The following is a 16,126-nucleotide window of genomic DNA, read 5'->3' on the forward strand; positions in this document are numbered from 1 at the left end:
GGCCCCCCAACGCCGGCAGAGCAGCGGGGAAAGCAGCAGAGTCGCACCGTGCGCGGGAGAGAGACCTGCCGGTGCGACGCCACGCGAAGGGCTGTGGAGCGGCACAGCGTATCAAAGCACCCCAGTCCGGGGTTTGGGAGGGCCCTGGGCAGGACGGCTTCAAGGGCCCCCACAGAGGGAGCCCTGCCCCTCGCCACCGCTTGCTTGGTGGGCACAGAGCAGGCCCCACCTCTGCTGCCTGGGCTGGAGCGGGGGGCAGGCGAGCAGGAGGGCTGCCCCATGGAAGAGCAGCAGCAAGGCTGAGACCCCGCTCAGCCCCCCACATCCTGGCTTGCTTCTGCAGGCACCGCCAACCAGCGCCCCCCAAGCGGAGGAGGGCTGGGCTCTCCGCCTGCGCGGGAGAGATGGTGCACGCTGCCTCTGAGAGGAAGAGGCAACTGCGGAGATGCGCTCGGGGTCGGGGGCCGGGGCAGCGCAGGCCGCCTGTGCTACGGTGCTGAGTGGGGATCATGTGAAGCGCCTCACTCGCACGAGGCCATGACAGAGAGAGCCTTATGCGCACCGAAGGAACAAGCCCCGATTGTTCCCACGGCCTCCGTTTAGATTGACCAGCCAACAGAGAAATAATCTTTGTTGAAGCGAGAGTTTATTATTTTCATGCTGACGTCTTAGGCGGAACCCTTCTGGGCATCGGTGGCGGCTGCCGTCCCTCACAGAGGCTGCCCCGGCTGCTGGGCTCCGAGGGGGCAGCCCTACTCCCTGCGCGGGGCCCCCGAGAGCCGTTTCACCGGGGGACAGGGAAGGGCATTCTCTGTGGTGGCCCCTCCCATCTGGAACGACCCCTCCCCTGAGATCAGATGGGCTGCGAGAGGGAAGCGCTTCCAGCAGCAGCTGAAAGCCCATCGCTTGCTGGGGAGAAGGTGGCACGCCTGGCCATTTCCATGAGACTCCCTGTGCTGCCAGCTGGTTTTACGGCATTTCCTTGTGAACCGCTTTGGGGTCTTATTTCATTTTTAAAGGACAAGCGGCATGAAGATCTTGCGAAATGAAGAAAGGAGCAACAGTTGGGGGAGGCAGAGGTCCCTTTCACTGCACATTTTTCTAGAGATGCACTTTCCCACCTGGGCTGGCGGGAAGCCCATGTCCAGGAGTAATGCCAAGTCTGAACACCCAAAGCCTGCAGGGCTTGGGAGCAAAGCTGACCAGCGTTCGCCACAAGAGGAGAAAAGGTGGGGTACACATGCCATGCGATAGCAAAATAATCATCATGTAAGGTGATCCTTCGCAGCCCTCGGCCCGGAGCCGAAGTAGGGATGAATCCATCCGTCAATTTTGGTCTCTCCCGGTTTCTCACTTTCCCAACATTAAGTTCAGTATACCTTAATCCTTCAGGATTTCCCTAGTCTCCGGTTCAGTTTGCCCCAGTCTTTGAGAATTCTTTCTAAAGTGTTCATTATAATTGGTAAGCGAGTTTTGTCTTCTTAACGCTCTTAAATGCATCTTCGCTTAATGTATACTTTAGATGTGAGATGCACTGAAGCTTGCGGGTGTCTGTTCCTCTCGCACACAGAGACTTCTCCTGCTTGGTCCTTTCTTGGAAAGCGAGCAGGATTCCTCACACACCCTTCCTTTAAACGCTTCTCTACTGTAGTGGATTTTTAAAATGTGATTGTGCTCTGCTCTGTCCATTCAGTATTAACTTTCTGCCTGGAGAACCCCATGAGAAACAGAAGTGCAAATTCCAAAGGGGAACCGAGTCTTGGCTCGCCTCGCAGTACAGCAAAGCCAAGTCAAACATGTGGCACGGAGCAAGTCCTTTCCTGACCCTGCACACCAAGCCCACCTGCCCCTGAAAGCAACCTGCATGGAAACAGGCAAACACAGGTGGGCAGAGGCGCCAACGCAGAGCAACGCACACCTGTCCGGGCACAGCCAACCCTGCCCCCGCTCAGACCCATTTCCGTCTACCTTTAGTCAAGCATATCATTAATAATTCTCTCTATTTTTGGATCAAAGCCCTTCAATGCCACAGAGCAAAGGAGCTCACAGGGAAGGACTGTGTATTGGTCCATGCAGAGAAACCTTCTTTAGGGACTTGCTCGCCATTTAATGGTTTTCCTGGGCACCAAGCCAGAGAATGAGCCGTTTCCATTGTATTATCCCGCCATCTTTAGAAACATCCAGTGGGTGGATGAAAAGCTCAACTCTCCAGCCCATCCCCTTCCAAACCATTAGACACAGCTGGGACCTTCCTTGGGAGAGGCCACGTGTCAGGAATGGGGCAGAAAGGTTTTGCTAGAATCGCAAGCCCAGGCGAGAGGACCAGGTGCAGAGCAGTGGTGGCTCAGGATCAAAGCCAGTTTGCCCCGTGCAGGTCGCATGCTGTGCTCCTGGGAGGCCCACAGGGGAAGCTGAAAGCAAGATCAAGGCAGGAATAAAGTGGCACCACGGACAGCTCCAAGTGGCCCGTGCTCCAGTGAGGACTACAGGCAGGTGTTGTCTCAGCAGGGAGCTGAAGGCCTTCCCAGGGGAGCTGACAGGACTACTGGAGGCCTTTATCTGATTTCGTACACTGGGGAGATGGTGCCGGAAGAAGAGAATCAGGCCGTCCGCTGGACTCGGAATCTGGGACGGATTTGCCTACTCTCAGGAGGGAACGCCTCAACCTCATCATACATGCTAACTCTTTCTTTCCAAAGCTTTCCGAGACCTTTGGCTACAGCAGCCTTTTCTGACTCAGGACTTCAACCACCATCAGCCCCTGCCATTGTGGCTAGTGGCCCAGAATTCTGGGAGCTACAGTCCAGTCCACCGTAAGGGCACTAGGTCAGGGGCACCGGGGCCCATGAGGGCCTAAATGGATGCTGTGCCATTTCGTCTGTTGCTTGTTGAAACCATCCTGAGACGCCATAGATGGTCTACGAAAGCTTTGAATTGACACATAAATGCATTCTGTGGGGAGGCCGGCCTTCGTGAGGGCACAGCCTTGGGGTGTGGGAAGCAGCTCAGGATCCTGTCTGGTAGGATCTCCGAACGATCTGCAGTCGATCGGCAAAGGAGAGGAGAAAAAGGAGCAAGGCCCGCCCCTTTCACACAGCAACACCTGCTGCTATTCGACGCACACTAAACTCGGGCATCCTTTATCCCCTCAACAACCTTCAGCGGCTTGGTCTGGGGGATTCTGACTGTGAGGAGGGGAAGGCATTGCCCAAATATGATCAGTCCGAAATCAACTTTCAGCTGGGCTGCGTTGCATCAAGGGACGGATGGTATAAAAAGCCAACGCAACCTGTTTTTCGGTTGTTATTGATTTCTGTGGAATGATTCATCTGTAGCCTTCACCAGCTTTGCTCATTTGCAGTTTAGCAGAAGAAAAGCCTGTTAATTGGAAGAAAATTCTTGTGCTTAACCCTGAAGGGGGGAGAGAGTGCGGAGCGCTCAGCCCCAATCCCTCGTTTGTTCACAGCCTCACAAACAGAAACCCTCGAGGAGGAGGAGGAGGAGGAGGAGGAGGAGGCAGGAAAACCTCTGACCTGAAAGGCCGTGACACGCAGACCAGCAAATCTTGAGCAGACCAAAACGCCCTGAAGTCCATCTTGAGGGGCATCAAGGCCCAAGAGCGTTTCAGGCAGCACACCTTTCCCCCTTTCCACACGAAAAACCACATTTTGGTGTTTCTTGTCCTAGGGATGTGTCTGATGTGCCCGCCTTTGACATGAACCCGTTCTTACCCCATTGATGAAAGCACATTGGCGTGTGCTTTTCCAATAGCACGCCATTTTTCATGCGCATATTCCTAATAAACGCATCCTGTTGAATCCTTTTCTGGGGGTGTGAAGAAATTCCCTAATCGTATTGCAAGATTGGAAATATTCAGACCTCCACTACAGATTGCAACCAAATCTAGGTTTGCTCCAGAAGGCGTGAACTGGGTAAACCCGGATTTAAAATGACCTGAAAGAAATCTCTCATACACTGACAGGCAAGAGACAAGAAGTCAAAAATGCTCAGCTCCCCACTGCCGGGGTCTCTGGTCTGACTTCACATTGTCCTTAAGAAACGGAACGATTTCACTCATTCGCCTGCATCTAGTCAGAGTCGCTCTCGGCAGATCTGCGAGGCGTGTTCCTGTCTGCTGTCCTGCCCCTGCGATTCCACTCTCCTCTCCTGCCAAGCCTGGCTTAGATCCGCTTGCTCAGCGTTACGCGTGTGGCCGTGCTCCATTCTGAAAAGCCCTTGGGAGAGCATGCCAGCACTGAGCCCTGATGGCCAAGGTGGAGGGGCCCAACCCCCAGGTTTCAGCACTTTCTAGCTTAAAATTCTGGCGTCTAGGAGCTGAACTTTCGGGGGGACATTTCAACCTTTTGGAATGAGAGGGAAGCTGCTCAAAAGCTGCGAAGCCACCAAACAATTGCAAGGGGGAATGTGGCAGACGGAACATGCTCGTATCCGGGGGTGTTCTGCCCCATCCCTTCTGCTTTTGGGCCCTGCCCATCCCACCGCAGAATCCAGCCCTCGGGCTGAAAAAGGGTCTGCACCCTTGGGTGGCGGGGTGTGGAGAGAGATGCGCCCCCTGCGCTCGCTCAGAGTGCTCTTTTCTGGGTTCATGCCAAAGCCAGGTGGAATCCCATGGAAATGGAAACAAATTCCGTGCTTTGGAGATTCAGGATAAGCAGAAGCGGGAATTCAAGTCAGCCGTGAGTCAGACGCAGGGATTCTGTTGGCGGGCTGCCCCCCTTCCCTCCGTGTAAAGCACAAGCACTTTCTGCTGCAGATCAACTTAATATTCTAAGGTTCTAATCATTCCCTTTTCAACTGGGAGCTAATTGCAGGTTTCCATGCAGAAAGGGAGGCAGGAGAATTCCCCCTGGAAACCCGAAACCTCTCATTTGCTGCAGCCCCCCCCGCCCCCCGCCGCGCCAGATCACACCAACAGCCGTCATCTCCGACGGCGCCGCTGGCAAGCGCCAATGCATTATTGATGCTCTGTGGCAAGGGAACAACGAGAGCCTGTGCCGGCACGGAGCCGGGGTGGGGGCACTGAGCGCCCGGGAGGAGAGCCGCCTGCTCAGCACTCGCCCCTCTAGAGCGCCTGCAAACTGAGACGAGCCGCCCGCAGACGTGTCTGCCTCCACGCCAAGCCAGCCGCGGGGATCCCGGGCCAGAGCTCCCGCTCTGCTCGCCACGGCAAGATCCCAGGGACCCCGGCCCTTTCCCGGGCCTGCTGCATCATAGCATGCAGCTGGCGGCACTGGCAGGGCAGTCCTGGGACCCCCGGAACTCTTTCCCTCCAAACCGGGAGAGGCTTCCGTGGGCCGTGTGGCGGTGGTGGCGGGGGCAATCCTGGGACCCCCGGAACTCTTTCCCTCCAAACCGGGAGAGGCTTCCGTGGGCCGCGTGGCGGTGGTGGCGGGGGCAATCCTGGGACCCCCGGAACTCTTTCCCTCCAAACCGGGAGAGGCTTCCGTGGGCCGCGTGGTGGTGGTGGCGGGGGGCAAAGGCGCACGGGCAAAACGCCGGCTCCAGGCTCTCAGGGCCGGGGACCTGAAGCCCAACCTCAAGCTGGCCTTGAGGAGGCAGCTCACCTCTTCAGAATGGAGAGATGGTGGGAATCCACGAAAGGACTGGTGGCCAACCGACAGGGTGAGGCCCTCTGGGGGTGCCGGTGGGCCGGGGGTGGGCCGGGGCCACAAGGTCTGGCACCCTTGCGCCGCACCGCAGATTGTTCCATAAGCCTCAGCTGTGTTCCCCGCTTTGTGCCTCTGAGCTTCAAGTCCCCAAAGGTTTCCACCTTCCCTCGCAGAAGACGGGCTCCAGCTCTTCCTGCCTGCATGTTACTGGTTCCGGTGACCCTGACCCCTTTCTCCCTTGCCAAAGACTCTTCCAGGACTGGAGCGAAGGACGGGCGGCGGGCGGCTGATGCACGGTCTCCAGCGCCTTCCGCTGCAGCATATTGTCTGATCCCTGGCCGCTGGGCTGCGGGGACTTTGCTAACAGCTTGTCCCATTTGAGGGCTGCCCGGTGCATCGCACTCTGCCTCCCGCTCGCTGATGGAATTGGATTCTTGGGCCTTTCCCCAAATGCGGGTTCACACGCATTTGTGCAAATCTGCAGTTCCAAAAACCCAGAACTCCTTGCAGATTCACAAATGTTCTTACCCCAAATGCACATTTTCACTTATAGTCTATATAGGAAAAATGCACATTTTCTTTTTTTTTTTTTTTTTGGTAAGTGATTTGCATACATTTCCAGTAATAACATGTGACGGTCCACAGAATCTGTGAGACTTGGGGAAAGCCATGCTGCTGAGAAATCCGTGAGTCTGATTCAGAGAAATTCAAATTCATTTGAATCTCTTCAGGATTTCCCAGCCACCCCTGCAGGCTGCCATATGCTGGAGCGAACCCGTTCACTGAATCTCGTTCGGCCTCAGACTTTGTCTAGTCTGCAGGGAGAGAATATCGAAACACTCAGTGACTGACTAGAATCAGCTTTTGGGACTCTGATTTATATCAGCAACAGGTGCAGGTAGTTCAACATTTCCACTTGATTAAAAAAGCGGGGGGGGATTCCGTCTTACTGGAGCAAAGAGCAGGCCAATGCCCTTTTCCTTACTGAATCTTTGCAATTGGCCGGGGGGGGGGGATATAAAGTTAAATAAATCCAAGGCAAAACCTCATGAATTGGAAATGGTTTGCTGAGGAAACGGCATTACCGCTTTTCTCTCTTGCTTCAGTTCTTGCACGTAGCGGGCCAGCGCAGTGGTGATCTGGGCGGTGATGTTCTCCGAAATGACCTCGTGCTGCCCGGCGTAGTCGTTCATTTCGTTCAAGGTGGCTAAGAAGGCGCAACATGACGAGTACCTGAAAGAGGCAAAGACACGCGAGGACATCTCAATGCTGCATTTTGCCCCTGGAAAAGGGGGCTCCAAGGGCCAGTTCTGCCCCAGCCTGGCGGCCCGCACCCTTCCCAGCCCCACAGCAGCTGCTTGTTTGGGGGTTACCTGGCTTTTGTGCAGGTTTTCACCTGGATTCAAAAAAAGGAAAAAGGGGGCTTTGCAAAAAAGCTGTGAGCTAAACTTTTTGGTGTTTGTGTCCCATTCTTTCTGCCTTTGGCCACATTACCCTCAGGTATGAAGCCCACAAGAGCTTTCCCAAAATGGAGTCTGGGAATCTCTAGGCTACCTCCAGTATCAGAGGCAGTGTGCTGGGGAAGATGGCTGGCAGGGTGGTCTGCCATGACTGCACTGCCAGACATTAACACAGTGTTGCATTTGTATCTATCCTTTTTTCACCACGCAGAAAAACCCAGGCACCTTGCATGGTCCTCCTCACAACAACCCTGTGAGGTAGATCAGGCTGAGAGGCAGCGACTGGGTTAAAGACGGCTGGTGAGCCTCATCACCAAGTGGGGACTCAAGCCCAGGCCTCCCAACCCCATCCAACACTCTGACCACTGCACAACACTGCTCCATATGGATGCTGGTCATCCATTTCCATCACAAAATACTTTGAATGCTGGAATGTGATGAAAAAGGTGGCCTGAATATTGATTTACTCTGTGTCAGTCCCATTCCAGAAATCGTTCAGAAACATTTTTTATGGAAACATACTTGTATTCATCCTCTTCTTTGGAGTTCTTTTTGGGCTGGTATTTCTTTGAAAGGTTCCTAACATGAAATAAAAAGAGAATAAGGTAAGTGTTAATAAATTGCCTTTCGATGTGTCCACCGACACACATGCATAAATATCTAATGATCAAACACGCCAGCAAGCCGTGTTGCCTGCACAAAACTTGCCAGAATCGATGTACATAATAGCTTTGCTAGGACAACTCAGAGCAGTTGGGATTTCCAGTTCTCTTCTTCAGGCATCACCAAAAGTGAGGTGGGGCAGGAAGGGGGAAAGCTTATGGGATGCTGCAGACCCCCGGAACGTGACGTGCACCCTGCCTTCCTTTTTTCTGGGTGTTCGTCCTCTCCAGCCACTCCAGAAAATGATCTGAGCTGACTGCACGGGCTCTTCCATCTCTGCCCCTCTGGCCGTGCTGACATAAAGGGCACCACCCTGACTCCTCTTTCTGGATCCCCCAGGTGAGGGGCCAGGCTGGTTCGCCTGGGATGGAAAAGGTTCTGCGCTTACACAGCAGGCGTATCGTGAGCCGAGGCAGCTGGAGCCGGGGGTCCGACTAGATGGACCGGGAGGGCCTTCTAGTTCGCTCTGTTTTTTGCGCTTCTGCTCCCCCCCAGAAATGCAGCATCCAGGGCTGCCTGCTGCCCCTCTCCTTCCCAGCAGCCTTTGGGAAAGGGCCTTGGACCGCCTTCAGTCCAGGGACCGAATTCCATCTCGGAGATGCTCTTGGGGCCGCGCTGCAGCGACAGAGACGGCCTCTTGCGATTCAGGTGGGGCCGAAGGCTCCGAGACCCCAAACTCGGCGTGCAGGCGCTGGTGCTGGCAGGCAAGCCGTGGGAGGGGTGTGGAGGCCTTGCCGGGGGGAAGCCGGCACGGCACCAAGACGAGGACAGCACCAGAGGAGGAGGGCGGGGCTTTCTGGGAATCCACCCCACGGCCCCCCAACTCTGTCCTTGTGGCAGTGAAAGCGGAAAGCACCACAGAGTCCAGCAGAGCCCCCTCGGAGCGCTTGTGCGCCCTGGCCCCGTGACTCGCTGCCCTAGCGGCTCTTCGTAACATCTCGCCTGAAAAAGAGATCTGGAGGTGCGGAAAGCGCGCAGCTCTTGGCATCGATCTTTGCGTTGGACCGTGAAGGTATTACCCTGTTCAACATGCTACAAAGGGGACCCAAGAGGTTTATCGCTCTGACGAGGGTGCCTCTCCCCCGCTTCAAACAGAAATGCTCGCAAAGTGGCAGATCTCCATAAAACAAAACGACGAAAACTGTTTGCTTCAACTGCAACTTGTGTATTACAGTGCAGCTTATTTTGAAGCGGCAGGTGTTGCTTCTCCGGCATTCGAGCCAAGGGGCAGTATAGCTCCTTAAAAACAACCCCTTACTAAATGGGGCAGTCCCACACCCCAGACCTTGATATATGGAAGTCTCCAGACTTAGGAGCACTCCTAAAAAAATCTAGCCTTCCCCAGTGAAAACTGTGGCTTTCACTGCAGAACTCAGATCTAAAAATATATACGTGCATTCGGTAGGTAGCATCAAGTGCACGTTTTGTGCTTTGCCAGTCCGAAGGGTTCCTCCCACCCTCAACATCTCGGCTCGTTTGCTAAGCGTGTCACACAATTTCTAAGTATACTGAGCAGCTGGCTCAGACATAACCTTGTCCCCTGCTCAGCCGCAACCCCAAAGGAGAGGTAAAATTAAATAGCAGAGGAAACAAGACAATTTATTGCACAGGAAGTACGAAATGTAGCATTGCCACATTCTGCAATGCCTCTCAAAGACTTTCCTTGGAGATTTTAGAAAAGAGACGCAATGGAATTTGATATTATGAAGAATCGTAAGGAAAACTTCTAAGGAGCCGGTGGAATCCAGGAATCCACCCTGACTTTTTGCTGGTAATTATCATTTTATTTATGCAATTGTTGTGTTCCACTGATAACCTGCTTTTTGTCTCAGAAACCCAAGTTCAAGGTGGTGGATGGGAGACGCATGGCCTACAGATCAAAATTCAACTTCTTTGACTAGCTTTAGGAAGACCAAGAATAAAGGCAGTAAGTGGCATTTTTCAACTGGGCTTTACTTCCCCATTTGAGATCTTGCATTTCATACTTGGCACATTTCCTCTTTCACAACAAACTCTTCTGCTCAGGCCAAGTCAAACATTTTTTTCACTGCTGGCAATTTTGTCTCATATTCTGTGGCCAAAAAAAAAAAATGTAGCAAAGGAACTGAAGGAGAAACCCAGTTGGATTTCCCCAAATGCAGGCAATGGGAGAAAAACACGAGGCGCGCTCGCGGCGGGAGAAGCGAGACGACCCATGTCTGAGCGGGTGCAAGTGGCCACGTGCTGGGCCTCTTTCCGCCCAAGGACCGGATTCCACGCTGAAGCACCTGCTTCCTGAACGGCAGCACCCGAGGTTGTCCCACTGAGTCTGGGCCCTGGATATGAGCCTGGGAGCCCATCTGCCCCTCCCCGGCACCTGGCAGATAGAGGCCCAGGGGCCGTGAGGGGCATCGGGTCCCCCAGGACTGGCCGTCCTTTGGCCCACGGGGCCTCCCCTCTGGCTGTCCTCAGTCTCTTTGCTTGTGTGTGTGTGTGTGTGCGTGTGTGTGTGTTTCCTGATCAAATACCCTCCTCCCCACTGTTCGTACACCTCCTTTTTACAAATCTGCATGTCCTTAGGAGATGGGGGTCCTTCAAAACACACACACACAGAGTGCAGAGCAGAGGGAACTCAGCACGCGCAAATGTGTGCCTTCTTTGGGCCTCAGCCCCCAGATCTTTTCAGTACTTGGCAGCAAATCTGTCCAGACCAAAGGGACCGAGCTGGCCCAGCCGATGGCTCGACGCAGCTTTGTGCAGCCCCTCAGTACTCCTGGCCTCCAGCAGAGCCAGGAAGGAAGTGCGTGGCTCTGCAAAACGGCACCGAACGTCATCCCAGTAAGAGGAATCACGCTGGGGGCCTTCACTGAGGTGGCAGGAACCGGCGGCTCCGGGGAGGCGTTGGGCTGGCTCTTTCCGTTCGCAGCCACATCCTTCCACGGCGGGGCATCCTTGCACTGCAACGGGCATGGCGCAGCGGTGGCAAAGCTCGTGTGCCCCCACGCCACCCCAGGAGCCTTGCGGTGGCGTTCCTGGGATCGTTATGCGCAAGTGGCCTGCTCAAGAAGTCCCCCGGTGCTTGGGAGGGAGGCCGGTGCGGTCCATGTGCTGATGCGCAAAGGACCCTCTGCTGCTGCTCAAGGGCAGACCGTCTACGCCTCGCAACTTCCTGCTCTACAGAAATGTGTCTGTCATTTATTATTTGGCATGGCGGGGAGGGGTGCCAACTTCTCGTTATCCACGGCGGCTTTTATTGTGAGCATTACAGGAGCGATCCGTTGTGCTGAACTCCCCTCAAACCTTCACCCCCGGAGAACCAGCCATCGCTCCTATGAAGCTCAGAACAACGCCTGCAAGGGGCAAAGGCCGTGGGAGTCCCCTGCTGCCCCACTGGACCTCCTTGTTCAAGGATGGCACCCAGATGGCCCCAGCGCCCACAGGGCCACCCCTGATGGGTGGGAGGCAAAGGGAGAGCAGGACAATGAAGAGCTACACAGTGGCAGGGAACCTGCATTCTGCTTCCCCACTTGGCCACACAGTGCACTGGCCAGTCAGTGACCCATAGGTCTGGCCTACCTTGCAGGGTTATTGTGAGGATGCAATGGAGAAGGGGACAACCATGGGAGGCACCCGGGTTCCTTATGTCAGGAAATAAAATGTCGGGAAATAAATGCAGCTAGGCACACTGGCGCGTGCTCTTTTCCTCTTCCTTCCCCAGCCCCCTTTCCTCGGGTGTCCCTGAGGAGAGACTGAGGTAACAGGGCATGTTCAGCCTTGAGAGGAGAAGACTGAGAGGGGACATGATATCACTGCATGAGCACCTCAAAGGCTGCCTCATGGAGGAAGGTCACGATCTCTTCTTGCTGATGCCAGAGTGCAGGACACGGAAGCATCAATTCAAGCGGTGACAGCCCAGGTTCAGGCTGGACACCAGGAAAGGTTTCCTCACGGTCAGAGCAAGACGGCAGGGGCACCAGCTGCCAGGCTCTCCCACTGGAGACTTCCAAGAAGAAACTGGACCATCCTCCAAGCGGGGTGGGCAACCCGGTGGCCTCCTGCCCCTTCCAACTCTGCTCTAGGCCCAGGGGCTCCCCTGAAACAAAGCCTGGCCTGCCCAAAGCAGAGTCCCCTGCCTCTCCCGCTGGGGGTCAGCACTCCGAAGTGGCCGCTAGGCCATGCCAGGGCGAAGGCTGGCCTGGGGCTTGGGAAGGGGCCCCCGAGCAGCCCCAAATCTGTGGGGCAAGTGGCACAGAGCACCACAGAGCAAGCTGGCTGGGCCGGGGCACAAGCGGGCGCGGGGGGGCGGGACCCCCAGGGCTCTGCCAGGAGACCCTCCCGTGGTACGGTCCTCGGTAGGTGCCCGACCACACCAATCCCAGTGTCCTGGGCACCTGAAGGATCCCAGACGGGGATACATGCGTCCTGCCCGCCACCATTCGACTTTTAAGCACCGGTTTCACCTTCCCCCTGACAGCAAGGAGAGCACATTTTATGCGACGGTGGCCTTGCCTGCTATATATGGAACGGCGACGCTCCGAACTGCAGCAAGGTCGCCCTCCCGACAGCGAAGCGCACGGCCGAATGAAGACACACGTCAGGTGGGGAGCTCAATTACAGGCCGAGGGACACGCCGAATGCGGTTCGGCCCCCGTGTCCGACGCAGGCCATAAAAGAGGTGGGAGAGGATAATGCGACGTATGCGGTCTTTCTCGGGCTGAGCGAAAATGGGGCTCCCCATGTGATGACCCCACGCGGAAGCCACACACAGGTGCCTGCTTGTGAGATGACGGAAGGAGATCCCCGCTGTTTCCAGGAGGGTGGGGTGAAATTTTGGGCAGGGGGCGATGCATGGGAGGCAGGGCACATGTGTCAGCACGAATAACCACGGAGGGCGGTTTCCCACCGAGAGCAGCAGCGCGCCCCTCGATGTGCCGACCGGAATCGGCAGGGACGCTCTGCCAAAGGAAGGGCCTTGAGCCTCACACCGGTGGGCCAAACCGGCCCTTCTTGGGCTCCCCAGAACGGCCCCCGCTTTCCCGCCACTGATTGTTTGGCGGGGACTGACTTTCCTGCTGCATTTCCCCCCAGCCTAAAAGTGGGGGAAGCGCCTTCCTTGCTGGCAGTCGGAGCCTAAAGCGGCATGACGTGGGTCGTCTCGGCCCGCCTGCTTCCGGCACCACTGGCCCGGAGGCCTGGTCCCAGGGAGCTTCCTCAGCCTGGAAGGGGCTCAGGGCCCTGCGATGAGACACGCCCCGCCTCCCGCCTCGCCCCGGGAGCCGGCCGTGCACTGGCACTGCGCCGCGCCGGAGGGCTTTGCACGCGCACAGAGGCGCTGAGACGCGGCTTGGGCAGAGGGAGCGCGGCCCTGCCCTTCCTCTCCTGCCCCTGCCCTCACACGGCGCAGATGAGGAGGCGTCCAGAGACCAAAGGGAAGCCACACTGCCCGCAAAACGTGGCTGGAAGGGGCCAGCGGCACAGGCTGCGGCGCGCGGCCCCTGGAGCGGGCACAACGTCGCTGGGCCAGACCGAAAGGGCTGCTCCACATCGCCACCGTTACCAGGACCATTATCTTTTTTTACATTTCTTAGGGTGCAATCCCACCGAGATGATCTTTGACCCCCAGACTCGCGGCGTGAGCGCCAGGGCTGAGCTTCGCCCTCCTGGCCCCTTTCACTCTGCATGCGCGCCAGACAGCTGCTTTTGGCTGCCTAGGTGGGGCGCTTTGGAAGGGGGGGAACCAGAGAGGACAGTCTCCCCTCCTCGGGGCCTCCTGGAAGGAGCCTGCGCACCTGAATCTGGGGATCTGAGGGACCTGGCAGGCCCCTCGATGCCGCCAAGAAGCTGTAGGATTTCCCCTTGCAACACCTTTCCCAGCAGAAGCCTTGAGGGGTCCCACGAGATGCACAAACACCGTCGATGAGAAACGGAGGAGCTCCTCACACACCCCCAAGCACCAGCGGAGAGCGGAAAATCCTACCCCGAGGCCAGAAGGGTGACAGTGCTGGCACCCAGTGGGCCCCACTTGGCAGAGCCTTCCACAAATCAAGGAGCAAACACCGAGAAGGCCCTTCCCCTTGCGCTGTCCCCTGTGCCACCCTCAGAAGAGGCCCCCGAGAAGGCCTCCCGTGGGGACTGCAGGGCAGAGGCGGCTTGCACCAGGAGAGGCGCTCCAAGCCGGCCACACAGTCTCCAACTTGCGGGGACCTCAGCTGAGCATCGGTACGTGAATCTTTCGCTCCAGGAGCAGTTCAGCAGGGAACAGAATTCTGCCTGCTGGAAAAGGAACCCCGGAAAGAGGCAGCGCTGGCATCACAAGAAGGACCGCTCCACGGCCCAACTTTCTTTTGCCAATGCCACCTGTCTCAGTTCAAGCCTGTGGCGGGATTAGCCCTGCAACCTTCTCCCACTCCCAGCGTGGAACGGAAACACACAAATAGATCAACCTGCTGCCTCCTGCTGACTCATTTGCCTGCACTGCGAATCTGCACCTCCAGGTTGGGTACAACTAAACCTCAGGGTCCACGGATTGTTCTGTTCTTCCCTCATTCCAAATTTCTGTACCCGCAAACCGGAGGAAGAGTCCTATCCTAGATAACCTGAAAGCTGGAACCTTCCAGTGGAATTTTGGCTGGTCCTGATACCAAGTATTGTCCAATTGCGGGTTTGCCTGCTTGTTTCCCTCACGGCCCGACACAGCGGTCTTTGCCTTATTTAAAGGTTCATTTCAAAGGATACAAGGGGCACCACTTTTATTCTTTCTGGATTAGCAGGCCCTTCAAAAAACCGATTTTGTCAGATTCTTCCGAAACAAACACTCTGACTCACCTAAGTTGCTTTGCATAGCTGATTTCAATTTCGGTCCTTTCCTTAACAAACTTGATGTATTTTTCCAGAACGTCGATACCCCACTGCGTGTGTTTTTCGAGATTGTCAAATTGATCCTACAGAACAGAGAGCAAAAGAAAAGGTGTCAGTGGGAGACCTCTGTGCAGAAAAAAATATAACAACAACAACAGTAATTCACACTATTCATCATAAAAGGCAGCACATTATAAAGGCACCTTTTTATCAAGCCACACATGCTCAAGACAATCTTAAGCACCTGCTTGCTCAGCTGAGCAAGCTGCTCCACCGCTGCTGGGTACCTGATTTGCAGGGGCGACAAGACAGGAATAAAAGGGCTCAACCCCTTTGCCCCAAACACACCTCAATCGGCCCTCGCGGCATTGTTTTCCAGCACGCAGTGCTCATGATGCAGATGCGAACACCAGACAAGGTCCAGGCCACAGAGAGGGGTGCAAAAGCGGTCAAGAGATCCGGGAGGCATCGAGCAGGCCTGCAGGATCTCCCGAGGCCCCACAGCCTGGCACCAAAAACTCCTCTCTTGCAGTGCAACACACCTGTTTCCCTGCTTCGTGCTCTGGACTAGACAATGGTGGTGGGGAGGAAGAGGAAGGGCCTTGGCTGCCCTGCGCCTCGGTCAAGCAAGCAGGTGGTGGCTATCCTGAGACAGAAGCAGCAGCACGAGAGCAGCCGGTGCCCACAGTGGTGAGAAGGGAGAGAGAGGCACGGAGGGGACCGGTCCAAGGGGCCGCCGAATCCTGTCGCAGGACTGCTTGCTCAGAAGGAGGACGCATGCTCCTTCGCTGCGAGGTTCAGGGTGGAAGGCAGGCCCCATGGAGCATCATACAAACTGCAGCACCTTCCTGTCCGCTGGTCTCCTGCGTGTGGCCTGGGAATCGCTTCCATGGCCTCCCCAAGAGGCTCGGCCGCTCTGGCGTGGAACTGGGTCTTGCACCAGTGGCTCGCGCCCTCACTGCTCCCTCCAGCAAGACGGAGGTCCGGAGCGTGGAGGGCGCACACTCAGCTCTTCCGTCCCTCGCTGGCTCTGAGGGGCGAGGCCATCTAGAAACCACATGCAGTGGCCAGAGGGGAGGTGGGAGACTTCCTGGACAGCGTGGGGCAAAAATGCTTTGAGGTTCTCTCAAAGTGACGCTCAAACGGGACTTCAGAATAGAACTCCCTGCATGCAGAAAGCTAGTGCCTTGGGGGAGGTTGCAGAACTTGTTCTCTGTCCTGCTAGTCGTTTAGCTGCTAGGAATGGATGTATTTTGAAGGAGAAGCATTTCACCCCGTCAGCCCCCACCTGAAGTCACGTGGCCCAAGCTCAGCTCAGCCACCACAGCAGAGGTTCCATCTACAACCTGTGCCACACCCTTGCCTTAGAAACACAGAAACTGAGCGAGTCAGAAGGGGTCTCCTGGGCCATCTAGTCTGACCCCCGGCACCAGCCGGCTCCACTCACAACATGCCCACCACGTGCATGTCCAGCCTATCTTTGAACACTCGCACTGATGGGGCCTCAACCAACCTCCCGTGGAAGCCCATTCCCAC

At 56.1% G+C, this 16,126-nt stretch overlaps 1 protein-coding gene across 9 annotated transcripts in view; it reads right to left on the reverse strand.

The window, feature by feature from the left end:
• Positions 1–16,126, reverse strand: part of FNBP1 (formin binding protein 1) — a 97,806-nt gene that overhangs the window by 49,679 nt on the left and 32,001 nt on the right. For all 9 annotated transcript variants that reach the window (XM_044453020.1, XM_044453017.1, XM_044453019.1 and 6 more), the window contains exons 2-4: positions 14,558–14,673; positions 7,613–7,669; positions 6,716–6,863 (exon numbers count right to left, since the gene is read on the reverse strand). In XM_044453020.1, coding sequence (XP_044308955.1) covers positions 6,716–6,863; positions 7,613–7,669; positions 14,558–14,673 — 321 coding nt within the window. The remainder of the gene's footprint in view (positions 1–6,715; positions 6,864–7,612; positions 7,670–14,557; positions 14,674–16,126) is intronic.

The sequence above is a fragment of the Varanus komodoensis genome, unplaced genomic scaffold (genome assembly GCF_004798865.1).
Source record: "Varanus komodoensis strain SLA01 unplaced genomic scaffold, ASM479886v1 scaffold77, whole genome shotgun sequence".
Lineage (NCBI taxonomy): Eukaryota > Metazoa > Chordata > Lepidosauria > Squamata > Varanidae > Varanus > Varanus komodoensis.